Below are 22,881 nucleotides of genomic sequence, written 5' to 3'. Positions count from 1 at the left end.
TCTGTAATATCTTCATAAAGGTCTTTACATGCTCTTTTTTTCCTTAATTTATCTCTGTAGATCTTACATCCTGATCACTCTCAAGCTCCTGAATCACTAAGGCACAAACAAGGTGTTTGTTTTCCTTTTTTCTTAATACTTTCTTCACTCTTTCCCTGTTTCAGTCAAAGGCAACTGGCAGGGAAGATTTGGCATCTGGAGCAGAAGGGCACCATTCCCTTTCCCACCTTTCTTAGGAAAGCAGGTGGCCAAGGAGCAGTGCCAGGCAAGGGCCAAGGCGAGAAATTCCCCCTGTGCAGGTTTATTACAAAATCATTCTGAGGCAGCTCTGGCTTTGCTGCTGCAGCAGCCGTGGCTCTCAAGGGCCAGAGCTTTAGGTGGCAGAAGGAAGTGCAATAAATTTCCTCAACCCTTGGAATTGCACCAGCTAAAATTGTCCTTGAAATTCCTCCCAGCTAAGAAGCAGCGCCTGTTCCCAGCCAGCAAATCCCCTCAGATGCAGCTGCACAATCCAGCTGGGATGGCCCAGCAGTGCCAGGCAGAGCAGCAGAGCCCCTGGTGCCACACGGGCATCCTTCCTCTCTCTAAGTGCAGAATTGTCCATTCCCAGGGATATTCCTCCCCCCAGACTCTGCAGATGGAGTCACATGCCATGTTTCCACCACTCTTCTGCGACAAATCGTGGTGATAAGGAGGTGTCAGAGCTGAGAAACAATAGACCCGTCACTTTATTTATACTAAGCTGCAAATTTGTCAGATTCTTGGGAAAGTGTAAGTGATGTTGACTCTTTTAGCCTGTACCAGAGCCTACTGTACTGTCCCTGCATCTGTTTTACACTTTTAAGGGAAAGTTATCTTCCCTAGGAGTGATAAGGGTCTTTGAAAGAATCACTCCAACACTTCATGGGAATGAACACCCAAGACTTTATCACGCACCAGCTAAACCCAATTTCACCCATTTTCACACATACTCCTCTTGCTTCCCATAATTTATTGACCTATTTATTGACTGCCTGCCTTTGTAATATAATGTAGAATACAGAATGTTTTATTTTTGTGCTTGTGTGTAATCCCACTTGGATAAAACTGATCCTACTTCACACGGAATCTCTCTGTTGAGTTGTGTGGCACAGAGAAGGAGGCTGCTGACTTCTTGGATACTTGTAAGCGCCACATGGCTCAGTTACCCCCTTGCCTGCAGAGCTGCTCCCTCACTGCAGTGATTTATTTCAGTGGAGTTCTGGAGTATGGGCTCATCAATTTACAGCTCCTCTTGTGGGGGTATCACAGCTCTAAGTGCTCCGCTGTGTAGTTTATTGTAGAGTTTTGCAGTGTGCAGATAGTGGCCTGCACCCCGGGCTGTGATATTGCTTTATTGCTCACCCTGTGAGTGAGTGACAGCCCTGACAGCCCTTTCCCCGAGGCACTCTGCAATCAGAGCTCATGGCACGATGCAGGAATTCGGGGAGGTGTGACATTTGCTCTGCTGACATCAGCTGCAGCAGCCAACGGTTGAAGTGTGACCACACAGACCCTTTCAAAACCATCCACGATTCTTCTGAAGCCATTTGCCAAGACAAGCCACTCACCTTGTTAGGAGTGATAATCCAGCATTAGGGAGATAATCCGACATTTGCTTTTATCATCTCATTTCTGCGGGCGCTGCCGTGGCAGAGATCTGCCCTCCCTGCCTCCCCTGTCCTTCCCTGACTGCTCTGCAGGGAAAGCTGAGCCTCAAAACCAATAAATAACCCCCTGCAATGCCCATAAATCTGTGAGGTCTCACTGTAAATCCTCAAGGCACCACACGGAAAAGCAGAGCAGGGCCTGCCCTCAGTGTCTGTCAGGGATTCACTCTCCGTCCTCATCTAGCAGAGATTTGCTGGAGCACAGCAGAGTCTGTGGAGTGCTCAGGTACAGAGCAAACACAGCCATGTGTCATTTCATCAGCTGTGTGTGTGAACTTCTACAAGACCAGTAAAATTGTCAATAAATATCAATGGTGGTCCTTCAGAACTAGGGGCAGCCAGCCTGCTGACATAACTTCTCTTCATAAAGAGATGAGGACCGTCCTGCTGATGGGGGAGGATTTCAGCCAGAGTTTGGGGTGAAGGAAGTAAAGCTGTGTCTCATTGTGCTGTTCTGGGAGAAAACTGAGCTTCTCTTGAATCCTTCAGTGCACCTGAGATCAGAACTCCTGCGAGTGGGGTTTCATTTATCAGGGGTGTCTGAGCAAAATCCTCCCTTTGCCCTTTTCAACACAACCATGCAAAGGCATTTCTTGGACGTTCATGCAGTTCAGTGACAGAGATCAGAGCAAGAAAACCAGGGGGGCAGATATTTCCTAAAGAGCTTTCCCCAGGCAGCAAATCGAGGCTGTTTCTGCAAGTTCAGAGTGCTTTAAAGCCCCTGTCCAAGCAGACACAACACTCACAAATAACAGGGTGAGGGTGTGACAAGAGCCAGGGCTGCCGAGCTGGGAGTCCCATGAGTCCCTGAGGAACTGTTCCCCTGCATGTTTTCATTTTCTTTGTTTCTATGCTCCTTCCTTCCATCCATCCACATGAGTACTGTGACTTCTGTTTCCAAAAGGCTTTATTTGTCACATTAAATTCTGGTGTGCATCGATTCTCCTTTCATTTCTGATCTGTTTTATCTCAGCATATTAGCAGACGTTCGATTTAAATCTTCAATTCAGTCTTAATTTTAGAAAGGTTGGGGAAAACAGAACCTATTCCACTATTCCAAGTTTCTCCTCCCTAAAGTTACTGCCCTGCCCTTCTGAGGCTGCTCAGAGAGCAAGGCAAACCAGAGGCAGAATTTCCAAAGGAAAATGGGAATTTTGACAGCCCCAGGTAGTTGGGTTACCCACAGCACAATGGCAGAGCTGGAGTTTGGGATTTTCTGTGACACACACTGAGCCAAAGCCCTGCAAAATCCACTGGGATTTTAGAGAGGAGGGAAAAAAGGAATAGGAAAAAAAAAAAAAAAAAAAAAAAAAAAAGCACTTGAACATCTGCTTCAAACATTTGAAAAACTACAGCCCAGGGCTAATTTAAACTTCCTTATAACCCAGTTCAACATTTGGAGTGCAAACACTGTTAATAGGATGGGAACTGGGGTGGTAGTGATTTGCTTACTATATTGGGAAACAAAACCAGAACAAAACCAGCTTGAGATAGAGCTTTTGTTTATGCTGCTGACCCATCTGTCTTCATTAATGCATTATTTACAGGAAAAGTTAAAAAATTAGCTTCTGCTCCCTCTTGAAGTGCAGCAGCAACAAATAAAGGCTGAATGGTTCATTTGCCCTCGACTAAAAATGGAAATTCTTATCAGCACTCCTTGGAGGAAGAGGTTTATGATGTGCAGAGTATTATTGCTGGGTATTGGTGCCTTTGGCCACAGCTGGGTGTTCTGAGCCCAGCAAGGGCAGGGCAGCCAGGGAGGGGCTGTGGCACAGGAAATAGAAAACAGCCCCAAAATATCTCCCTCATCTTACCCAAACTCCTGCTTTGACAATGAAAGGAGAAATCTGAGGGTTTTCCCCTGTAATTGTGGGATTTTCTGGGTGTGATTTCCTGGGTCATGGTGGGTTTTTCCTGGTTAATGGTGGGATTTTCTGGCTGTCATTTCCTGGGTCATGGTGGGATTTTCCTGGTTAATGGTGGAAAGGTTTGGGGCTGAGCCCTGGCGTCTCTGGCCCTGAGGAGGGGTTCAGTGGGATTCTGTTCCCAGCACAAAGTGATCCCCCTCCTGCTCAGCATTTCAAGGGCTTAGAAAAACTTTTGGTTGTATTTTTTAAGTAAAGGCAGGAAATAAGAGGGATAAAAGCAATCAACAAGGCTGCAATAAAGGAAACTATACCAGAGGAATGGATTTCCGTGGCACAGAGCAAAGCTTCCTGAACAGGAAGGTCTTGGCTTGTTCCCTATCTCACAATATTTTGCTTTCTGTGATGACCAACAGAGACAACACCGTGTGCTTTAGTTTAGCTGAGTTTAGCTGGAATAAATGCTGCAGCAGCATTTATTCAATATTAACACTGAGGAATATTCAATAATAACATCGAGGGATATTCAATATTAACATTGAGGGATATTCAATATTAACATTAGGGATATTCAATATTAACACTGAGGAATATTCAATATTAACATTGAGGAATATTCAATATTAACACTGAGGAATATTCAATATTAACATTGAGGAATATTTATATTAACATTGAGGAATATTCAATATTAACACTGAGGAATATTCAATATTAACACTGAGGAATATTCAATATTAACATCCTAAGGAGTCTGAAGGGCTGAGGGATGCTCCTGCAGCTCTCCAGCTCCCCAGACAATGTCCTTCAGCCCTGTGTGACTGAGCCTGTCCAGGCTGGGAGCTTCACATGGTGTTGAAAATGAATGTGTCGAGTTAAGTGAGAAGGTTTGGACACAGGGTGGTCTCTGCAATCAGGTACAGTAGCTGGCTAGCAACAGCAGCTAAACAACAGCCCAGCCTGCCAGGGAGCTCAGGTTTATGTTGGCTTTGCTGTAGCAACTCCTTATCTGCCAGAGATTAGAGCAGTTCCCATCAGTTGTTGTGGGATTTGGTGGAATCCGTTTCCTGAGCTGTCACCAGGGCTGGTGGGGATGCAAAGCTCGGGGAGGGCAGAGCTGCAGCTCTGACCCAGCTCTGGCTGCTTTAGCATGGCCAGGTTGGATCAAAATTTATGTTAGAATTAGCTGGATTGAATAACTAATTGTGTCATTCAAATGTATACAGTTTTATAAAGTTTAGATTAAAATTTGTTAGATTAAAATTTAGGTTAGATACAGGGAAGGAATTGTTCCCTGTGAGGGGGATGAGGGCCTGGCACAGGGTGCCCAGCGCAGCTGTGGCTGCCCCTGGATCCCTGGAAATGCCCAAATCCAGGCTGGACAGGGCTGGGAGCAGCCTGGGACGGTGGGAGGTGGCCCTGCCATGGCAGGGGTGGCACTGGGTGGGCTTTGAGTCCCTCTTGTTGATCCACAGCAACGTGAGCCCACACTCCTGGAGCCCCAGGGGCTGATGCCGAGGCTGGAAAGGGTTGAAATTCTCCAGTTTTGACTTTCAGCAGTTGGTTGCTGCTAAAACAGACACAGAACAGCACCATGCAAATGCAGTCTGCAATTCCAGATATTCCCTGGAGCTTTGCACCAAGTTTGGTGTTATCCTGGCAGGGAATGAGCTCCCTCCTTTCCCCTCGGCATCTCTCGCTCTCTGCCCACCGACAATTCACACCAGCTGCAAATTTGGCCCAATAATATTGATTGTGTGTCTTGTGCTTCCTCTGCGGGCCCTAATTAGTGCCTTGGAGATAACGAGCAGGGAGTGAATGGCAGGGGAGCGGGGCTGCCCCTCTCCAGCCCTGACACTGCTCAGGGCACAGCACTAATGAGCTCCCAGAGCTGCATTAACCCTGCTCTGGCTCTGCCTGGCCTTGCCCACAGCAGCCCCTGGGGACTGGGAGCCACTGGGACCCAGGAAAACCCCTGGGAATGAGGAATTGCAGCTCTCTGCCCTCTGCCCTCTGCTCTCCTGCCATGCCCACCCTGCTCCTGCAGCGCTGCTCCCATGGGTAACCCACTGCCCTCACCCACGGCCAACGGCTCAGCTGCAATTTTACTTCTAAAAGCCATTTATTTTAAAAGCCATGTGCTTGTGGGTGAGCAGGAGAGGGTCAGGGTGGCTGGCAGCAATTTAATCTGCATTTCCACAGTTCCCTGTGCCATCCCTGACCCCACAGCAATGCCTGTCCCCTGCCAGCAAGGGGACAGACCCAGCCCTGAGGAGATAATGAGTCTCTAAACACGCATCCCACGTCTCCTGCAAAGTGTAAATGTGATTTATCCCCGTTTCACACTTTACAGAGCTTTCTTTCCCCTGGATAGGAGGGATACAGCAAGGGAGCAGCACGTTCCCAGTCCCCCAGTGGAAACATCCCTTCCCGGGGTGTGACAACACTCCAGTTTCCAGTGGATGCTTTGACCTTTCACTCCTCAGCGCTGCCTGGAGCTGCTGTGTTGGGAACAACTGTCCTTGGGGTGCTTGGCTGACCTCCTGACTCCTTTTGGAAAGGCATTTCCATGGAGCTCTCAGCACTTCAGACCAGCACCAGGCCTTTAGTGGCATCAGAACTGTGGATGGATGTGAAGGGAACACTTGACAGCGCTCAGAAATCCATCCCTGGAGCTCCAGGCAGGGACAGGCAGGGGAAAGGTGTCGCTGAAAAGGCTCCAAAGCCCCCGGTGGCCTCGGGGATGAGTGTGGATCTCACCCAGAGCACGTGGAGCTCAAGGGGAGCCTCGGGGCTGGATGGCAGCCTGGGCCAGCCTTTATCAGGAGATGAGGAAGGAGAGGCTGCCAGGGAGAGCAGAGATTTACCCCTCACATGCTCGGGTGCAGCTGCCAGGCCAGGACTGAGGCAGAGGGCAGAGCTCTGCCCCCCTGGCTGGGGAAATCTCTCCTGGTGCAGATGACAGGAACCTGCCCCGTTCCCAGCCCCTCATCGGGACATTGTGTGGAGAGGGCTGAAATATCACATCGTGGTTTTACGCGTGATAAAGCCAATTTTCACAGGCTGCTGATGGGCCCTCGGCCACCCCGGGGTGCAGGGGGACGTTGGGGACAGGGCTCTGTGTGAAAAGGGCTTTTTGTGAGCTCGGGGTGTTTCCATCTCTGTTCACCTGGTGGATCTCTGCTCTTTCCTAAAGGCTGAGCACACCCTGCAGTGCTGCAGAGGCAGCACCAGCTCTGCTCTGCCCCACAAACCCCACCCAAAGCCCTGTGCTTGAAATTATAAACCTCATTTATCCAGAACCCCAGCACTGCTCGTGGGAATTACCTGCTGGGGAAGGTCTTGGAGAGCAGAGGGGGAGCTCCTGCTGCCCTTGGTGGGGAGATTTTGGCAGCGTGGACCCTCCAAAGTCAATGCAAGGAGTAAAATCCTCCAAGGACTGGAGCACAGCAGCACCCAGGGCCTGCTTGAACCTCCCAGCTCCTAAATTCACAGGGTTTGGGTTTGGGATGAGGATTTTCTCCAAGGAAGAGCTCATTTGGACAACTCTCAGCCCCTGCTACCCCACGTGCTCCCTGGATCATCAGGACCCTCCTTTTTTTCCAGGTTATTTTTCCTGCAGGCCACTGTGGCTTCATAAATCCTGGTGCTGCAGCAAGGTGGCAGGAAAGCACGGGGAAAAGGGACAGAGGGACAGCTGCCAGCCTTTGGGACACTGTTCCCTGCCCACCTGGGTGAACAGCTGCTGCTACACCCAGCCTGGCGTGTTTTCTCCCCAGAACCAGCCTGGCCTGGGGGTCTCCTCCAGCTGCCACGTAAAGGAAGGGAGGATGGGCTGCATCGCTCTGGAATTCTGGGGAGAACAGCATGTTCCATGTTCTCCCTGCTCCTGGGGCTGCACGAGGCTCCTCACCACGGCTGGACACTTCCTGCACGTCCACCTCGCCTCCCCCTGCAACGTGCTGCTCTGGGCAGCGGCCAGGCCAAAAAAGGAAACTCCCTATCGTGCCAGAAACAAAACTTTGATAAATACGAGGGGATAAGCCACAATAAGCGTGACTGGCTCGGGATCCAAACACAATAATGTGGGAAGGAAAGTTTTGTTTTCTTGCCTCTCGCGCCTACCCAGCCCTTGGACACGACAGAGTGAATTCCTAAATGAATTTATTTAGTGACTACCTGAGGAGAGCAGAACAGACCTTCTGCTCTGGCACAAAGAATGCAGTGAGAGGACTGAAAGGATGGCCTGGAAGGTGCCTTCATTCATCCCACACTGCACAATTTAACAGTTCTGGATGCAATGGGATCTGGGGTTAATTTGGAAAGCCATGTCACATTTAAAGGGAGAGGAAAATCCTCAGCCCGATCTCAGGGTTATCACCTTGGTAAAGCTCTTGTGTCCTCACAGTGCAGTGGGACGGTTAAGGGGTGAAAAATGTCTTTTTGGAAAGGACCTTTTTTCTCTGTGGTAGACAGTCTGTTGTGCTTTCATACAGCAGGAGCAGCATCACCCTCTGCAGGGGATCCAGAGTCAATGCCCAAAACCTGCTGAGCTGAAAGGCCCCAAAACCCCCAAAACCATGAGTTTATAATGTCCCCTGCCCCAGTAACAGGAGAGAGTCTCTGCTGCTCCCACCCCAAAGAGCTTCCTGGCCTGGCTGCAGAAAGAGAGGGAGGGAGGCAATGCAGGCTGGGCGCCAGGCAGGTTTTGGGGATTCACGGTGTGGGGTCTCCAGCAGAAGGTGTGCAAGTGCAGAAAATCCAGAGCAGGCTCTGGGCTGAGCAGAGAGGACACCCAGCCCCTCATGGATGAAGAGGGAGCAGTTTCACAGGTCTGGCACGGGCAGTTCATGGTTCTGTGTCTCTGGAAAAAGCTCATTTTAAAGACAAGAACTCCTCATGATCTCACAGCAGCAGCTCAAGGTGCCCGTGGCTCTCTCCCCTCCAGGCTCTCAGGAACCTCCAGCCCACCTGACCTCTGTTGGGAAGTCTCTCTGTCCCAGATGACCTCTGCAAACCCTGCAAATGTTAATGGGTGGAATATCTTCAAAGAGTGCCTCTGATCCTGCAGCCAGGGGTTGTTCTGCCTATCGCAGCGGAAGCGCAGGAATGCACAGTTTATTTTAAATAATGCACTTGTCCTAATGGTTGGGATTTCTGAGCCTCAGCCAAGCCTTTGCACGTCATTCCAGTCTGCTGTGAAGGCATGATTGGCCTCTTCACACTTTTGATCTTTGCAGAAAGGAGCGTGTGGCATTTCCAGCCCAGATGTTCCCGATGCTGCACGGAGAAGTTTCTCCCTAAGGACTCACGCTCACACTGGTGAGGAACTTCTTGCAGAGGTAAAAATTCAATCAACACTAAAACAGCTCTGTCAAGGTCATCTGAAATCACAGGGAAGACTGGTGAATGGCAGCTGTGAAGTGGTGGCAGACACTGTGGAACCTCTGGTGTGACTGTGGGGATCCAAGGATGTTTTCCTTGGGTATCTCAGACAGGCAGCTGGAGGAGGGACACTTCTGTTCCTCCTTGTGAAGGCACAATGGGTCCAGAGCCCAAACTTGTGACTGCAGTCCTGCCTGAGCAGCAGGAAGTGCTGGCCTGTTCTGCAGGTAACACGAGCAGCAGACAGAAGAGTTGAAATAAACACACCCAAAAAAAGCTAAAGGATATTTCTGACATTTCCTGGTTCAGAGCACGAACCAGGCTCTGAGCTCTGCTCTCCTTCCTCCCCCCTGGCCTGTGGGCAGGAGCAGGACCTTGGACAATACAAGTCCCTGGCTCTGAACCTGCAATTCCTGAGCATTCCTGCAGCTGCAGTTGGTGTCTGTGAAAAGCTGGGTGTCTCCTCCTAGTTGGTTTTGGCACCAGTTTGACTCGTGGCTTTAGTTAAGTTTTTTATCTCCTCCTCGAGCATCCTGGTTTTCCTCTCCAGCTCCTCCCGCGAGCGCTCCGTGTTCTTCAGCCTCAGCTCCAGCTCCTCACTCCTCTTCCTCTCCTGCTCCAGCTCCTGGTTCAGCCTCACCACCTTGGCCCACACCTCGTAGTTCTCCTTCTGGAGGCTGCAAAGGGAAACAGAGCATGAAAGGATTGGATTGGATTGGATTGGATTGGATTGGATTGGATTGGATTGGATTGGATTGGATTGGATTGGATTGGGCTGGATTGGATGGATTGGGTTGGATTGGACTGGATTGGGTTGGATTGGAAAAGGGCTGGGAAATCATTTGGCTCTCAGCACCAAAACAAGCCAGAGGTACTGCCCTGAGCCCTTCCGTGGCCACACAACTTCAATAAATCAATAAATGTGATCTGTGTGTATTGATAATGGGATAATAACTGTTTGCTGTCTCAGCACGAGCTGCTCCTGCAGTTACCTTTCCACCTGCCCCTCGTAGTCGCTCCTCTGCTCCTCCAAATCCTTCTCCAGCTTGTGGATCACGCCCTGCAGGGACTCCCTGCTGTCCTGCCCAGCTCTGGGCTCCTCAGCAGGGCTGCCAGGCTCCCTTGGCTCGTGGCAGGGGCTGAAGCAGGGCAGGAATTCCTTCTCGGAGGCGCTGCTGGCAGGGCTGGGGCTGGAGCCGCTGCCCTCCGCGCTCTCCGCCACGTTGCTGTCACAGCTCGCGGCCCTGTGCAGGTCCAGCAGCTTAAAGAGATCGTGGGACAAGGTTCTCTTGTGTCCCTCACAGGCCAGGGGGCGTGGGCCGCTCTTCCAGAAGTCAGGACTGGTGAGGACATCACTCCTGCCCTTGTCCCCGGGGGCTGCCAGGAAGGATTTCCTGCTGGGTAAAGTCTGGGTTCTTTTCCTTGGCTGGGTTTTCCACGTTCCCGGCGTGGCTGTGGGCTCTGAGTCCTCCCCAGACACGCTCGAGGTCGCAGCTGGGCAAGGGCTGCTGCTGAAATTGGGGTGATCCCTCTGCAAAACAGAGCCCTGGGGCAGCCAGGGCACAGAGCTTTACAGGGGGCACATTGGAACGTGCTGGCCACACTTTTCCATGAAAATCCACTTGGAATTGCCCCAAATTTATCATTTTTGCAGGGATCCCTTTGAAGAAAAGCCTTTCACCCTCAATGTTTTCCCCTTACCAGCCTGAGCTGGAAAGGCTTCATGTGCTAGGGCCAAAAAGCTTTGGGAGTTTTCATATTCCCCAGAGCAGAAGATTTTCCACAGGAAAGTGGAAAGTTTATCTACATCATTTTCCTGATGTAAATATTCCAGGGGTGACAGACACAGCTTTTGAACCCAAAAATAGCAAATGCTTTTAGGGCTCTCTGACCTGTCAGAGCCTGCCACAATTAACCACACGTTTAATGAACGTAGGGTAATTTATTTACTTATTTAATGGATCCAGCCTTACCATCTGCCTTTGGGTGGAGGCCCTGGGGTCCTCTGCAGCCCCCCAGCCCACGGAGCTGCGAGGGACAGGAGCTTTCTTCTCGTTTTTGGGGGCAGGTGGGGAGGGAGGCTCGTCCTTGGAGGGGGGGAAGAGCTTCTGGTGGTCGCTGATCATCACTGTCATCACCTTCTGCACCTGGGGCGTGCCTGGGGAGCAGAGGGCATCAGGGCAGAGCCAGGGACCCCCCTGGCACCCCAGGGCTTGTGCTGGCTCAAAGGGAGGTGGGGCAGAAAACCAGCGGGGTCATAAAGTCAAATGAAGTAAATGGAGTGAGTAAAAGTGTGGGAAATGGGTTCGTGGAAAATTCTCAATACCTGACAGAAGATTCACATGGTGTACATCTATATACGAGCCTTAAGTGACTTAAAAATACCAAAAAGTAAGACAAATCTTGAAAAAAATTTAACTGGAAATAAGTTTCAAGAAATAACCTTACAAATAAGACTAAATACTTAAAAAAATAGAACTATAAAAAATACATTATAATAAGATGCACAAAAAGTAGTTTTAAATTATTGACTTTAAACATTTACAACATAGTGTAACTAGAGCTAATAAACCAAGCAACACTTAGAATATATTGTCATTAAAAAATTGTTAACTTCTAATTGTAATAATGTAAATTATAACATCTATATTAACTCACCCTTCACATAAGACTAAAAATAGAATAAAAAAAATTTAAAACAACTCTCAGTTACCTCATCTCTAAGTAAAAAAAAAAAAAAAAAATATATATATATATATAATCTAGCATAAAAGTAAAGGAGCACGCACATTTATTTCACATTTCCCTGAGTTCCCTCTGCTCCCCCAGGAAGGATTTTACACCTTCCTGCTCTGAGCAGCTCAGAGGTGACCTCAGCAGTTCCCTGAGCCTGCTGAACTCCACGAGGGGAGTTTTTGTCACTTTGTCAGTTCCTGAGGGGGTTTTTTGTCACCACAAACACATTTACAGCCCAACAGACACAGCTTCACTCTGTGCCCTGGCACATTTCTGCTTCTCTTTCAGCTCCACCACAGAAAATCTTTAATTTGGAAGCTGTGGATGCCTCAAAATTGAAATACCCTCCAGGATATGAAATTCCTCCATATGCCTCAAAATATTCCATATCCTGCAGGATGTGAAATCGCTCCAGGGGTCCCTTTTACCTCTCATGATGACTGCAGGGTCCTCCACCCTGGGCCTGATCAGGTTCACCCCCATCACTGTGGCCAGGTTGTCCACACTCATCTTGTTGACGCTGGAGTTCAGCTGGATTTCGTACAGAAACCTGCCAGGATTCCACAGCGAATATTTCACATTTCAGAGGTGAGATTTGGCAAAAAATCCTGGTGAAAAAGTCCTGATTCCTCCTCCCAGCTCTTCCTCTTAGTGACAAGGACAGAAACCCTCGGGACTGAATAAATGAGGAGCTGCTCCCCTTGGAAACAGCCCAGGAAGGAAGGGAATCCCCTCCTCAAATCCCACCCTGGTGAAACCTGGAGGTTTTGGTGCACAGGGCTTCTGTCCAGGAAAGCTACACCTGGTTTGAATCCCCAGGGATTTTTGGGTGACTTTGAGGATGGGGATTCATGCTCGGACATTCCCAGGGGGTTCATCCCAGGGGCTGGAATTCTCCTCTGCCAAAATCAGCACCTTCTCCCTTCCAAGGGAAGCCAAGCACAGCCCAGGGAGGCTCTGCCTGGTGGGGCCATCCCTGGGGTGCCATTTCTGCCCCCCAGCACCAAAGCTGAGCTGTCCCCGGCCCGTGCAGGGCACTGACCTGCAGATGTAGCTCAGGAGGTTGTAGTTGTCTCTGGGGAGGAGGGACAGCTGCTTCTGGAGCTCCTGGTGGCCCTGCACGGTGACAAACAGCTCCAGGAGGGTTCCCAGGAGCCAAGAACTGCTCCTGCTCACCCCAGCCATGCCTGCGTGGGGCCTCCCCGTGTCCCCAGCCCTGGGACAGCTCCAAACACGAGTGGTGGCACTCGGGGTGACCCTGGGGGTGCTGGTTGATGATCTTGGGGATCTCTGCCAGACTCAGGTATTCCATGACTCTGGTTCTCCTGGTTTGCTCCCCTTGGAGCTCCATCTCTCCCTGGGATGTTCTGCAGGGCTCAGCAAGGAGGGGCAGCCCCAGCAGGAGCAGGGTCCCCCCAGCCCAGCCCAGCCCAAGCTCTGGGAAGAGCTGATCCTGCCTCGCCTCCTCCAGCATCTTGTGGACATTCGGGACATTTTTAACCCCAAAGAGAAGCAGAAATTGAAGCTTTAAAATTCACAAACCCCTGTGGCCAAGCTGGGAAAACCCCACTGGCTTTGGGGGAGTTTTTCTTTTTAAATTTTTTCCCTTTTTCCCTCCCCAGATTCCCAAGCCTTGTTGAGTGCCCTGCGGCTCAGAGCGTGCCCTGGCACTACGACTGATTTTAAGGCTGGGAAGAGGAAAACAAAAGCAGCCCTACCTTTGTCTCGTCAGCCTCCAGAGCCTGCCCACAGAGCAGGAAATCCTCGTACTGCAGCCAGGGCACCACGGGCTCGGGCAGCTCCCGCAGGTACAGCTTGAGCAGGGAGGCCACGGTGTGGACATCGGTGTCCCTGCAGGGAGCAAGGGACACTCAGAGCCAGCAGGTACAGCTCGGGGACTGCCTCAGCCTCCCTGCCCTGCTTGGGGAACCTAAAATCTCTTTTCTTCACCCACGTTTAGCCTCCACCTCCCTGGCCTGCCTGGGGAACCCCTAAAATCTCTTTTCTTCAGCCACATTTTACCAGTGGGAGCTGCAGTTCTGGAGCACCACCCTGGCTCTTGTCCCTGCGTTCACAGGGGTGGAGAACCAAGGAAAAGGGAGCAAAACCCTTCTCCCATTCCAGGTAAAACCCTTCTGGAAGGTTCCTGCTGAATCCTCTCTCCTCCTCAAATCCTTCTGGAGGGTACCTGATGGATCGTCTCCTCCCCAAGCCCTTCTGGAAGGTTCTTGCTGGATCTCATCTCCTCGAGCCCTTCGGGAAGGTCCCTGCTGGATCCCCTCTCTTCCTCAAGCCTTTCTGAATTCTTTCTCCTCCCCGAGCCCCTTCTGGAAGGTTCCTGCTGGATCTCATCTCCTCGAGCCCTTCTGGAAGGTCCCTGCTGGATCCCCTCTCTTCCTCAAGCCTTTCTGAATTCTTTCTCCTCCCCAGCCCCTTCTGGAAGGTTCCTGCTGGATCTCATCTCCTCGAGCCCTTCTGGAAGGTCCCTGCTGGATCCCCTCTCTTCCTCAAGCCTTTCTGAATTCTTTCTCCTCCCCGAGCCCTTTCTGGAAGGTTCCTGATGGATCTCCTCCTCCCCAAGACCTTCTGGAAGGTTCCTGCTGGATCCCATCTCCTCCTCAAACCCTTCTGGAGGGTTCCTGATGGATCCCCTCCTTCTCAAGCCCTTCTGGACGGTTCCTGCTGGATCCCCTCTCCTCCTCACACCCCTCTGGAGGGTTCCTCATTCCTGCAGGGCTCAGGGGGTGGCCCCTGGAGCTGGGGCAGGGATGGGACGGCAGCAGTGTCACCTGCTGAAGGAGGGTCTCTCCCCGGCGTCGAAGGCGTCGCGCAGCTGCCGCACCAGGCTGTCCTGGCCGGGCAGGCGGAAGATGCCCTCCTCGGCCACGCCGTGCTCCAGGATGAACTCGGCGCTCTTCTGCACCACCATGGGCACCAGCTGCTGCCCAAACCTCTGCTCCTGGGCCATGGTGTGTGCCAGGCACTGCCCGAACACCCCTGCGGACACCGGGGCTCAGCTCAGGTGTGGCCTCGGGCTTTCCACACTCTGGGCTGGTACAGAACCCTGAACTTCACATAAAGTGTCTGCAGCTCTCCTCGCTGCATGCGCAGGGGTGGAGAACCAAGGAAAAGGGAGAAAAACCCTTCTCCTATCTCTCATTCCAAGCAAAACCCTTCTCCCACCTCCCATTCCAGGCAAAACTTTTCTCCCACCTCCCATTCCAATCAAAACCCTTCTCCTATCTCCCATTCCAAACAAAACCCTTCTCCCACCTCCCATTCCACGCAAAACCTTTCTCCCATCTCCCAGCTCAGACAAACCCATCCCTTTCCAGCCCAGAAAAAATGGGGGCAGAAAGGATGGAATGCATAGAACCCACAGAAATCACAGGAAGGATGGGCTGGGCAAGAAAAGGCAGGGGAAAAGCAAAGTGAGGAGGCTGGCAGGTAAAAAACAACATTTTTTTCAGGGCTTTATCCCTGAATGGGAGTTTTTCTCAAGGACATTTTTAGGGTGAGAAAGGAGTTTGAAGAGGAAGATGAAGCCAGCCAGGAAATGTTCCTCCTTGGCTCTCCTGAGCACTGCAGCCCCATTTTCAGGGATTTCTGAGCCAAACCCCCCCAGCTGCATTCCCAGGACAGAAATTCCCGTTTGTACCTCCCGAGGCCGAGCCCAGCGCCCTCCGCAGGGATTTCACCCACTCCTCCAGCTCCGCCTGCGAGCTGGCCATGAGCACGCAGGGCTCCTGCCCCGCCCGCGGCTGCTCGCCAGGAGCCCCTGCGGAACAGAAATACACATTTACTGGGCAGGAAAACACATTTATGGGGCAGAAAAAACCCACATTTACAGAGCAGAAAATACTCATTTATAGGGCAGAAAATACTCATTTATAGAGCAGAAAAAAACACATCTACATGGCAGAAAATACTCATTTAAAGAGCAGAAAATACACATTTACGGAGCAGAGTGGGGTGTCCTCACCCGGGATGATCTCAAAGATGAACTTCCCTCCTTCCTCGGGGTTGGTGGTCAGCACGTTGATGGAGCTCCCCTGGAGAGCCAGGCAGCCCTAGGACAGAGCAGAGCCCTGAGTTTATACAGATGTATATATCTATATATATATATATATACAGATATATTAGTGTGTGTATATATATACACAGATATATTCATATATATATATATATAGACTCGTGTATATATATATTTATATATATATATATGCAGATATATTTGTATATATATCTCAGGTGTATTTGTGGAGATGCACTGCAGGGATTTTAAAGCAGTAAGGGCACTTGGAAAATGCCACTTTTTCCACTGAAGCGATTCTCAGCAGGAGAAAACAGCTTCTTTTTGCTCTTCCCTATTTTTATCTCACTTCTCATCTCCTTTAGCCCTTGTTGGGAGTGGAAGAAGAGAGAACAACAGAGAATGGATTTGGGAAATAATATTATTATTGTTGTTACTTTTTACATTTTGTAGCGGGAACAGCTTTTCCAGGAGAGGGGACTTTTCCCGGGAGTTTTTCCAGATGAGAAAAAGGTGGTGAGTACTCTAAAAGCCAGTTATGGCATGGAGAAAATGGTGGGAAAGTAAAATATAAAATAAAATAAAATAAAATAAAATAAAATAAAATAAAATAAAATAAAATAAAATAAAATAAAATAAAATAAAATATAAAATAAAATTAAGAAAAATAAAGTTAAATAAAATCTAAAATACAAAATAAAGTAAAATCAAATAGAAAATAAAATAAAAACTAAAATACAAAGTAAAATAAAATTAAATTTAAAGTAAAGTAAAATAAAATCTAAAATGCAAAATAAAATATATATATAAAATAAAATAAAATAAAATAAAATAAAATAAAATAAAATAAAATAAAATAAAATAAAATAAAATACATTTAATGGAATCATGGGATCCCAGAATGGTTTGGGTGGGAAAAGCCCCTGCAGTGCCACCCCAGCCCCGAACCCTTCGGGGTCCCGGCCCCACCTGCGGCTTGGCCTCGTCCTCGTCCTTGTAGTAGAGCAGCTGCTGCCCGCGGAGCACGAAGAAGCGCAGCTGCCAGTTCTTCACGATGGAGCGCTGCTTGCGCAGCCAGCCCAGCTTGTCCGGCCGGGGGAGCGCCGCGGGGTCCGCCGTCATCACACTGCGGGAACGGGCTGGGGACACACGGACACGGGTGTGGGGACACACGGACACGGGTGTGGGGACACTGGCTATGGGGACAGGGACACGAGTGTGGGGACGGGCTGAGGACACTGAATATGGAGACAGAGGGACACTGGGTATGGGGACAGAGGGACACAGAGCGGGGACAGAAGGACACAGAGCGGGGACAGAAGGACACAGAGCGGGGACACAGGGACACAGCCAGGCTCTGGGCCCCACACTCTGCCGAGCCCCGGCCCCGTTTGCAGAGGAAGTGGCTGCAGTGGCTGCCAGGCTGAGCTTCCTTTTGCCTGCGTGGGAGCAGCTGCCTCCCAGTGAGAGCAGCATCATTGCTGGGGTTTGTTTTTTGGGGGGGTTATCTTCATGGAGTGTGGGGGTTCTGCACCCTCCCCGGGGCAGCAGCCACAGCAGAGTGACCCCAAGGCTCTGGAGGTCCCTGTTCTGTTCTGTTCTGGGGTGGCCCCAGCGGGGCAGAACTCACGTTTGTGGGGCTGGAAAATCTCCAGGGATGGGTTGGGCACTGGGCAGAGCAGTGTCCCTGTCCCCTGTTTGTGTGGCCCCGCTGGTGGCACGGCCCTGGGGCACCCCCAAATGCCTGGCAGGGATCATTCCCAGGGGGATTTTTGCCTCTGCAGCCCCCCAGAGCCAGCCCAGCTGGGCAGAGTTTGCATTTTTGGCTGCAAGGCCGGAATAAAGCCATGACTGCAGGGAATGGGGGCTGCACCTGGTGATTTCCTGAGCTGGAGAACCCTCAGGTTTCCAATGTTCACCTCAGGGCTGTCCCCACGTCCCCTCCAAAAATCCCCCAGGGCAAGGAGCCCCTTTGGGGAGCCCCCCAAGCGTTTCCTGCCCCAACGGCCTCCAGGGTTGGGCATTTCCTCCAAAACCTCCTCCCCTAGCAGAGAGAGACCTGCCCCAAAACCAGGAGGGCAGGAGAGGCCACAGGGCCACCACTGGCCTGGGCAGGAGCCCCCCCTGGCACCCCATTGCTGGGGAACTGCAATAAAAACACAATAAAAGGGGTTTCACCGGGGAGTTTCTGTTTCACTGAAATCAATTTCTCTGCAGTTCTCCAAAGGCTGCCCCAGGCAGGGCTGGGGGAGCAGGGGAAGTGTCCCCAGGCCACGAGGAGCCAGGGAGGGCAGTGGCAATCTGCAAACATTGCAAACATTTGCAAATGTGACTTTCGCATTTCTGCAAATGAAGCCACAGCAGCGCCGGAGACAGTGCAAACACACAAAGCCACAGAGAGTCACACAAGAATTCACACAAAGTCAAACTCACACAAAAACTCACACAAAGTCACACAAAAACTCATACGCATAATGTCACACAAACTCACAAAAACTCACACAAAGTCACACAATGTCACACAAACTCACACAAAGTCATGCTCACCCAGCAGCTGGAAGCTGCAGAAAGCACCGGGGGTTTCACCACAAGCCAAACCCAGGCCCAGGGTGGATTTTTGGATGGCCTGGGCTCAGGCTGGGCTCTGCAGCCCCTCCCTGACCACATCCTCACCCCTAAATCCCCTCCTTGACCACCCCTAAATCCCCTCCCTGACCACCCCATCGTCATCACCCCTAAATCCCCTGTTCCCTCCAGCCTGGGCCTGAGCCTTTGTGCCACCAGAAGGGAACTGGGTGGTTTAAATCCCCCCAGACTTGGGTTCTGGGGGGCAGCAGCCCCGTCCCCCTGCTCCCACAGCATCCCTCGCTGATAAATCTGCAAATCACTTCTTGGAAATCATCTGCAGATCATCTGCTCTGTCTCTAAAGTGGCACCGGGGGCCACTGAGCCAAAATCTCGGCTGGGCTCAGGCCCAGGGTCCCCCCAGGCCTGTCCGAGCCCTGCAGACATGGAGGGGCACCAAGGAACCCTCATGGAGGAACCCTCATAGAGGAGCCCTCACTGAGGAACCTTCACCGAGGAACCCTCACCAAGGAGCCCTCATGGAAGAGCCTTCACCAAGGAACTCTCACAGAGGAACCCCTATGGAGGAGCCCTCATAGAAGAGCCCTGACCGAGGAACTCTCACCAAGGAGCCCTCACGGAAGAGCCCTCACGGAGGGGCAGCAAGGAACCCTCACGGAGGAGCCCTCACAGAGGAGCCGTCACAGAGAAACTCTCACCAAGGAGCCCTCACGGAGGGGCACCAAGGAACCCTCACAGAGGAGCCGTCACAGAGAAACTCTCACCAAGGAGCCCTCACGGAGGGGCACCAAGGAACCCTCACGGAGGAACCCTCACAGAGGAGCCGTCACAGAGAAACTCTCACCAAGGAGCCCTCACGGAGGGGCACCAAGGAACCCTCATGGAAGAGCCCTCATGGAGGGGCCCTCACCAAGGAACCCTTACGGAGGAGCCCTCACTGTACCTATTTTTGCAGCGTCCATCTTCAGGTTGAAATCCCAGTTCCGTGGCAGCTTGAGGGACATGCTGGATCGGGAAAGTTCTTGTTGTTCTCTTTCCTCAAGGTGAGCTTGTTTAGGAGAGGGGCTGGAACCAAGCCCTGGCGGTCCCGTGGGGGTCCCCCCACCAAGAGCAGCGGCCCGGCGACGCTTGGTTTGCCAGCGAGCTTCCTGCCTCCGAGAGCAGCCAAAACCCCATAAAAGTCCTTTCCTGCCCTGCTTTCCTGCCCAGCTCTGGCTTGCCCAGCCGTGCTCCCTGCTGGTGCCAGCTGTGGTGCCCCTGTCCCCTGCCCAGGCCCGGGGCCGCCAGCCCAGCCCGGGGCCGCTCCCCGGGCGCCGCTCGGGGCATTTGAGGAAGTGCTGTCAGCAGCTCTGCGTGGGCTCCTGGAGCTCCGAGCGCTGCCCCGAGCGGGAACAGCCCAGCCCGGGGCCCTGGGGGTGTCCTGGCGAGGGGCAGAGCTCGGGCTGAGCCCAGGGTTGCACCTGGGCCCGGCCTGGGCATCCCGGGTGGCACCAGGGCTTGGGTTTGGCTTTGCCTTGGCAGCCAGATGGGGATGGAACGGGCAGGAAAGGACGTGGAAAGCAGAGGGGTGAGCACCAAGGGGTGGTGGGGATGTGGAGAGGGGTGGGAGGGAGCTCAAAGCCCACCCAGTGCCACTGCTGCCATGGGGGGACACCTGCCAATGTCCCAGGGGGATCCAGCCTGGCCTTGGGCACTGCCAGGGCTGCCCACCCTCCCAGGAACAACTCCTTTTTCATTTTAATATTTTTTTAATGGTTTAATTTTAATGTTTTGTTTTAATTTCAATATTTTAATTTTAATATTTTTATTTTAATTTTCAATTTAATTTTAATTTTTCATTTTAGTATTTTTAAAGTGTTTAATTTTAATGTTTTTATTTTTATTTTATTTTCATTTTCGTTTTAAATTTAATTTTACTTTCTATTTTTTAATTTTAATTTTCATTTTCATTTTTAAATCTTAATTTTGATTTTCATTTTAAATTTAATTTTTAATTTTTATTTTTTAATTTTAATTTTTAAATTTTCATTAGAACTCTGCAGGCAGCTGAAGGAGCTGCACATTTTGCTCCCTTTTTCCTCAGCCAGGCTCTAGAGCAGCCCTTTCTCAGCTGTGTCATGGGCAGGATGTCACGAGGCCTGAACGGAAACTCTGCCTAAACCCAGAGCTGGGCTCAGCCCAGGCTGGGCCCAGCAGAGCTCAGAGCTCAGCCCAGGCACCCCAAACCTGCCCTGGGACACCCTGGGACCCCCAGCTTGGGCAAGGAGAACAGCAGGATTCCCTCTGGAAATCTGCATTTTTCCTGGTCTAAAAATGCAGATTAAATTGTCCCAGGATGGGGGGAAAAGCAGTGGGAATCTGCATATTTCCAGAATATTGAATATTGCTGAATATTGAACATTGAATACTGCTGAATATTGAACATTGAATACTGCTGAATATTGAATATTGCTGAATATTGAACATTACTGAATGCAGAATATATTGCTGAATATTGAACATTGCTGAATACTGACTATTGCTGATTATTAAATATTGCTGACTATTCTTCTCCAGGAAATCCCTCAGGAAGGAGAGCCCAGGGCAGGGAATAGGGAATGTGAGCGTGGAAATGGTGGAGCACCCACGGCGCTGAATGAAACTCCTCCCCAGGTAATGGAATTTATATTTATTTAACAGTAACATACAGTATATAAATAGGGTAAATACTTTAAAATATACAATATTTCACATTCGAACATTCGGTCAAAGGAAGGCAACTCTACGTGTGCAGCTAGAACTGGAACCAAAACCAAAGCACAGGGAAAGAACAGCCAGGGCTGGAGAGCAGGGGCTGCACGGGAGCACAGAGCTGCCATGGGGCTGCCAGGGGGCCTTGGGGACACAGCTGTCCCCTGGGGGGGACATTCCCTGGAGGGTGACATTCCCTGGGAGCTCTGGGGGATGCTGCAGGATCCTGACTCCACTCAAGAGCTGCCCTCAGCTCAGGGGCACTGCTGAGCCCAGGGAATTCTGTTTAACCCTGGCAATTCTGTTTAACTCCAGTAATCCTGTTTACCCTGGGAATCCTGTCTTCACCCTGGTAACTCTGTTAAAGCCTGGTAATTCAATTTCACCCTGGGAATTCTGTTTATCTCCAGGAATTCAGTTTCACCCTGGGAATTCTGTTTAACCCTGCTCATTCTCTTTCACCCTGCTAACTCTGTTTAACCCAGGCTGATCCCAGCTCTGGTGCTTCCCTGAGCAGGGGCTCCCACCTGCAGCCTCACCTGGGCTAAAACCAAGCAAGGAAAAGCAAAATTCCCACCCAGGTGTCCCCAGGCCTGGCCCAGCCTTGGGTCAAACCCGTGTCCAAACCCAAGAATCACCTGGGGGTGCCCAGTGTGCCATCCCCACGGGCACTGCCCCCTCCCTGGCTGCTGGCTCCACACCCTGGGACCTTGATGGGGATCCTGTCCCTGTCCCCTGCTCCCAGCTGGCAGCACTCCCCTGCCCTGCCCTGCTCTGAACCTTTGCACCTTCCCTGCTCTGAACCTTCCCCTGTGCCAGGCTGAGCTCCAGCCCTGCACATCTGCCCCATCCCTGGGGTCACTTTGGCCCCAAATCCCCCAAGTTCAGCGTCCCCAGGGCCACGTGGGCTCCTGCACATCCCTGGGCAGCAGGAACAGCCAGAGCCAGGCCTGCAGCTCCCATCCTTCCCAAACTCCCATCCCAGGCCCACAGCACACCTGCAGGATGTCCCAGGAGGTGGGACAAGATTTAACCCCCCTCCATCCCAAACCCAGGGTTCAAGTCAGCTCCCAGCCCTGTGAGCTCAGCTGCACAACCTGCAGACAAGCCCAGAGCCCAGCTGCCTCCCTGCCTCCACTGTTCCCACCCTTCAATGGCTTTCAAGGGATTTCTTCCATGCAGGAAACCCTTCCTAGGCAGCTCTGCCCCTGAGGAGCAGCCCAGGTTTGGAGGGAGGGGGCAGGAACAAAGCTGGTCAGGGAATTTCTGATCAGGGAATGTCTGATCAGGGCATTTTCTAATCAGAGAATTTTCTCATCAGGGCATTTTGTAATCAGAGAATTTTCTCATCAGGGTATTGTCTGATCAAGGAATGTCTGATCTGGGCATTTTCTAATCTGAGAATTTTCTCCTCAGGGCATTGTCTGATCAGGGAATTAATTTCTGATCAGGACACTTCTCATCACAAAATTAATTTCTGATCAGGACACTTCTCACCACAGAATTCATTTCTGATCAGGGCATTTCTAATCAGGACATTTCTGATCAGGGAATTCACTTCTGACCAGGCCATTTCTGGCAGAGCTGCTGCTGCTCCCTGGAGCTGCTTTGCCCTCCAGTGCCCACAGCCAGCACTGACAGCCCTGGCCCAGCAAAGCTCTGCCCTGCTGCTCACAGCACGAGAGGAACTAAAGGGTTAAAGCAGACGAGCAGGAGACTAAAAACCCACCAAGGGATTTCTCACTAAGGACAGAGCACAGCTTTGGGATATTTATCAACACTGTCACTTTCTGCCAGGGCTTTGGGCAAAGGGCAGGAGCACCCAGGCAGCCCCCCTGGCACTGCCCCACACTAAAAT

The 22,881-nt window shown here is 51.2% G+C and overlaps 1 protein-coding gene across 1 annotated transcript; it reads right to left on the bottom strand.

Moving 5' to 3' along the window:
• Positions 1–9,355: 9,355 nt before the first annotated feature.
• Positions 9,356–19,297, bottom strand: ARHGAP25 (Rho GTPase activating protein 25). Its single transcript, XM_058042491.1, has 11 exons — positions 19,237–19,297; positions 16,677–16,846; positions 15,657–15,744; positions 15,333–15,452; positions 14,464–14,671; positions 13,393–13,525; positions 12,717–12,790; positions 12,103–12,224; positions 10,912–11,096; positions 9,931–10,469; positions 9,356–9,615 (listed from the first exon to the last, which is right to left on the bottom strand). Exons 1-11 carry the CDS (start codon positions 19,295–19,297, stop codon positions 9,405–9,407), a joined length of 1,911 nt encoding a protein of 636 aa, XP_057898474.1. The 3' UTR covers positions 9,356–9,404.
• Between the last annotated feature and the right edge of the window lie 3,584 nt (positions 19,298–22,881).

The sequence above is a fragment of the Melospiza georgiana genome, chromosome 31, assembly GCF_028018845.1.
Source record: "Melospiza georgiana isolate bMelGeo1 chromosome 31, bMelGeo1.pri, whole genome shotgun sequence".
Lineage (NCBI taxonomy): Eukaryota > Metazoa > Chordata > Aves > Passeriformes > Passerellidae > Melospiza > Melospiza georgiana.
The sequence above is the reverse complement of the archived record's forward strand: the minus strand, read 5'-3'. Positions and strand labels throughout refer to the sequence as shown.

Bases quoted from the DNA above. Each gene is read 5' to 3' on its own strand.
- ARHGAP25 (XM_058042491.1), bottom strand. From the start codon at position 19,297: ATGTCCCTCAAGCTGCCACGGAACTGGGATTTCAACCTGAAGATGGAC. The intron at 16,847-19,236 runs GTACAGTGAGGG...GTGTGTCCCCAG, and splicing joins GATGGACGCTGCAAAAATAG to CCCGTTCCCGCAGTGTGATG. The intron at 15,453-15,656 runs GTGAGGACACCC...TCTGTTCCGCAG, and splicing joins CATCTTTGAGATCATCCCGG to GGGCTCCTGGCGAGCAGCCG.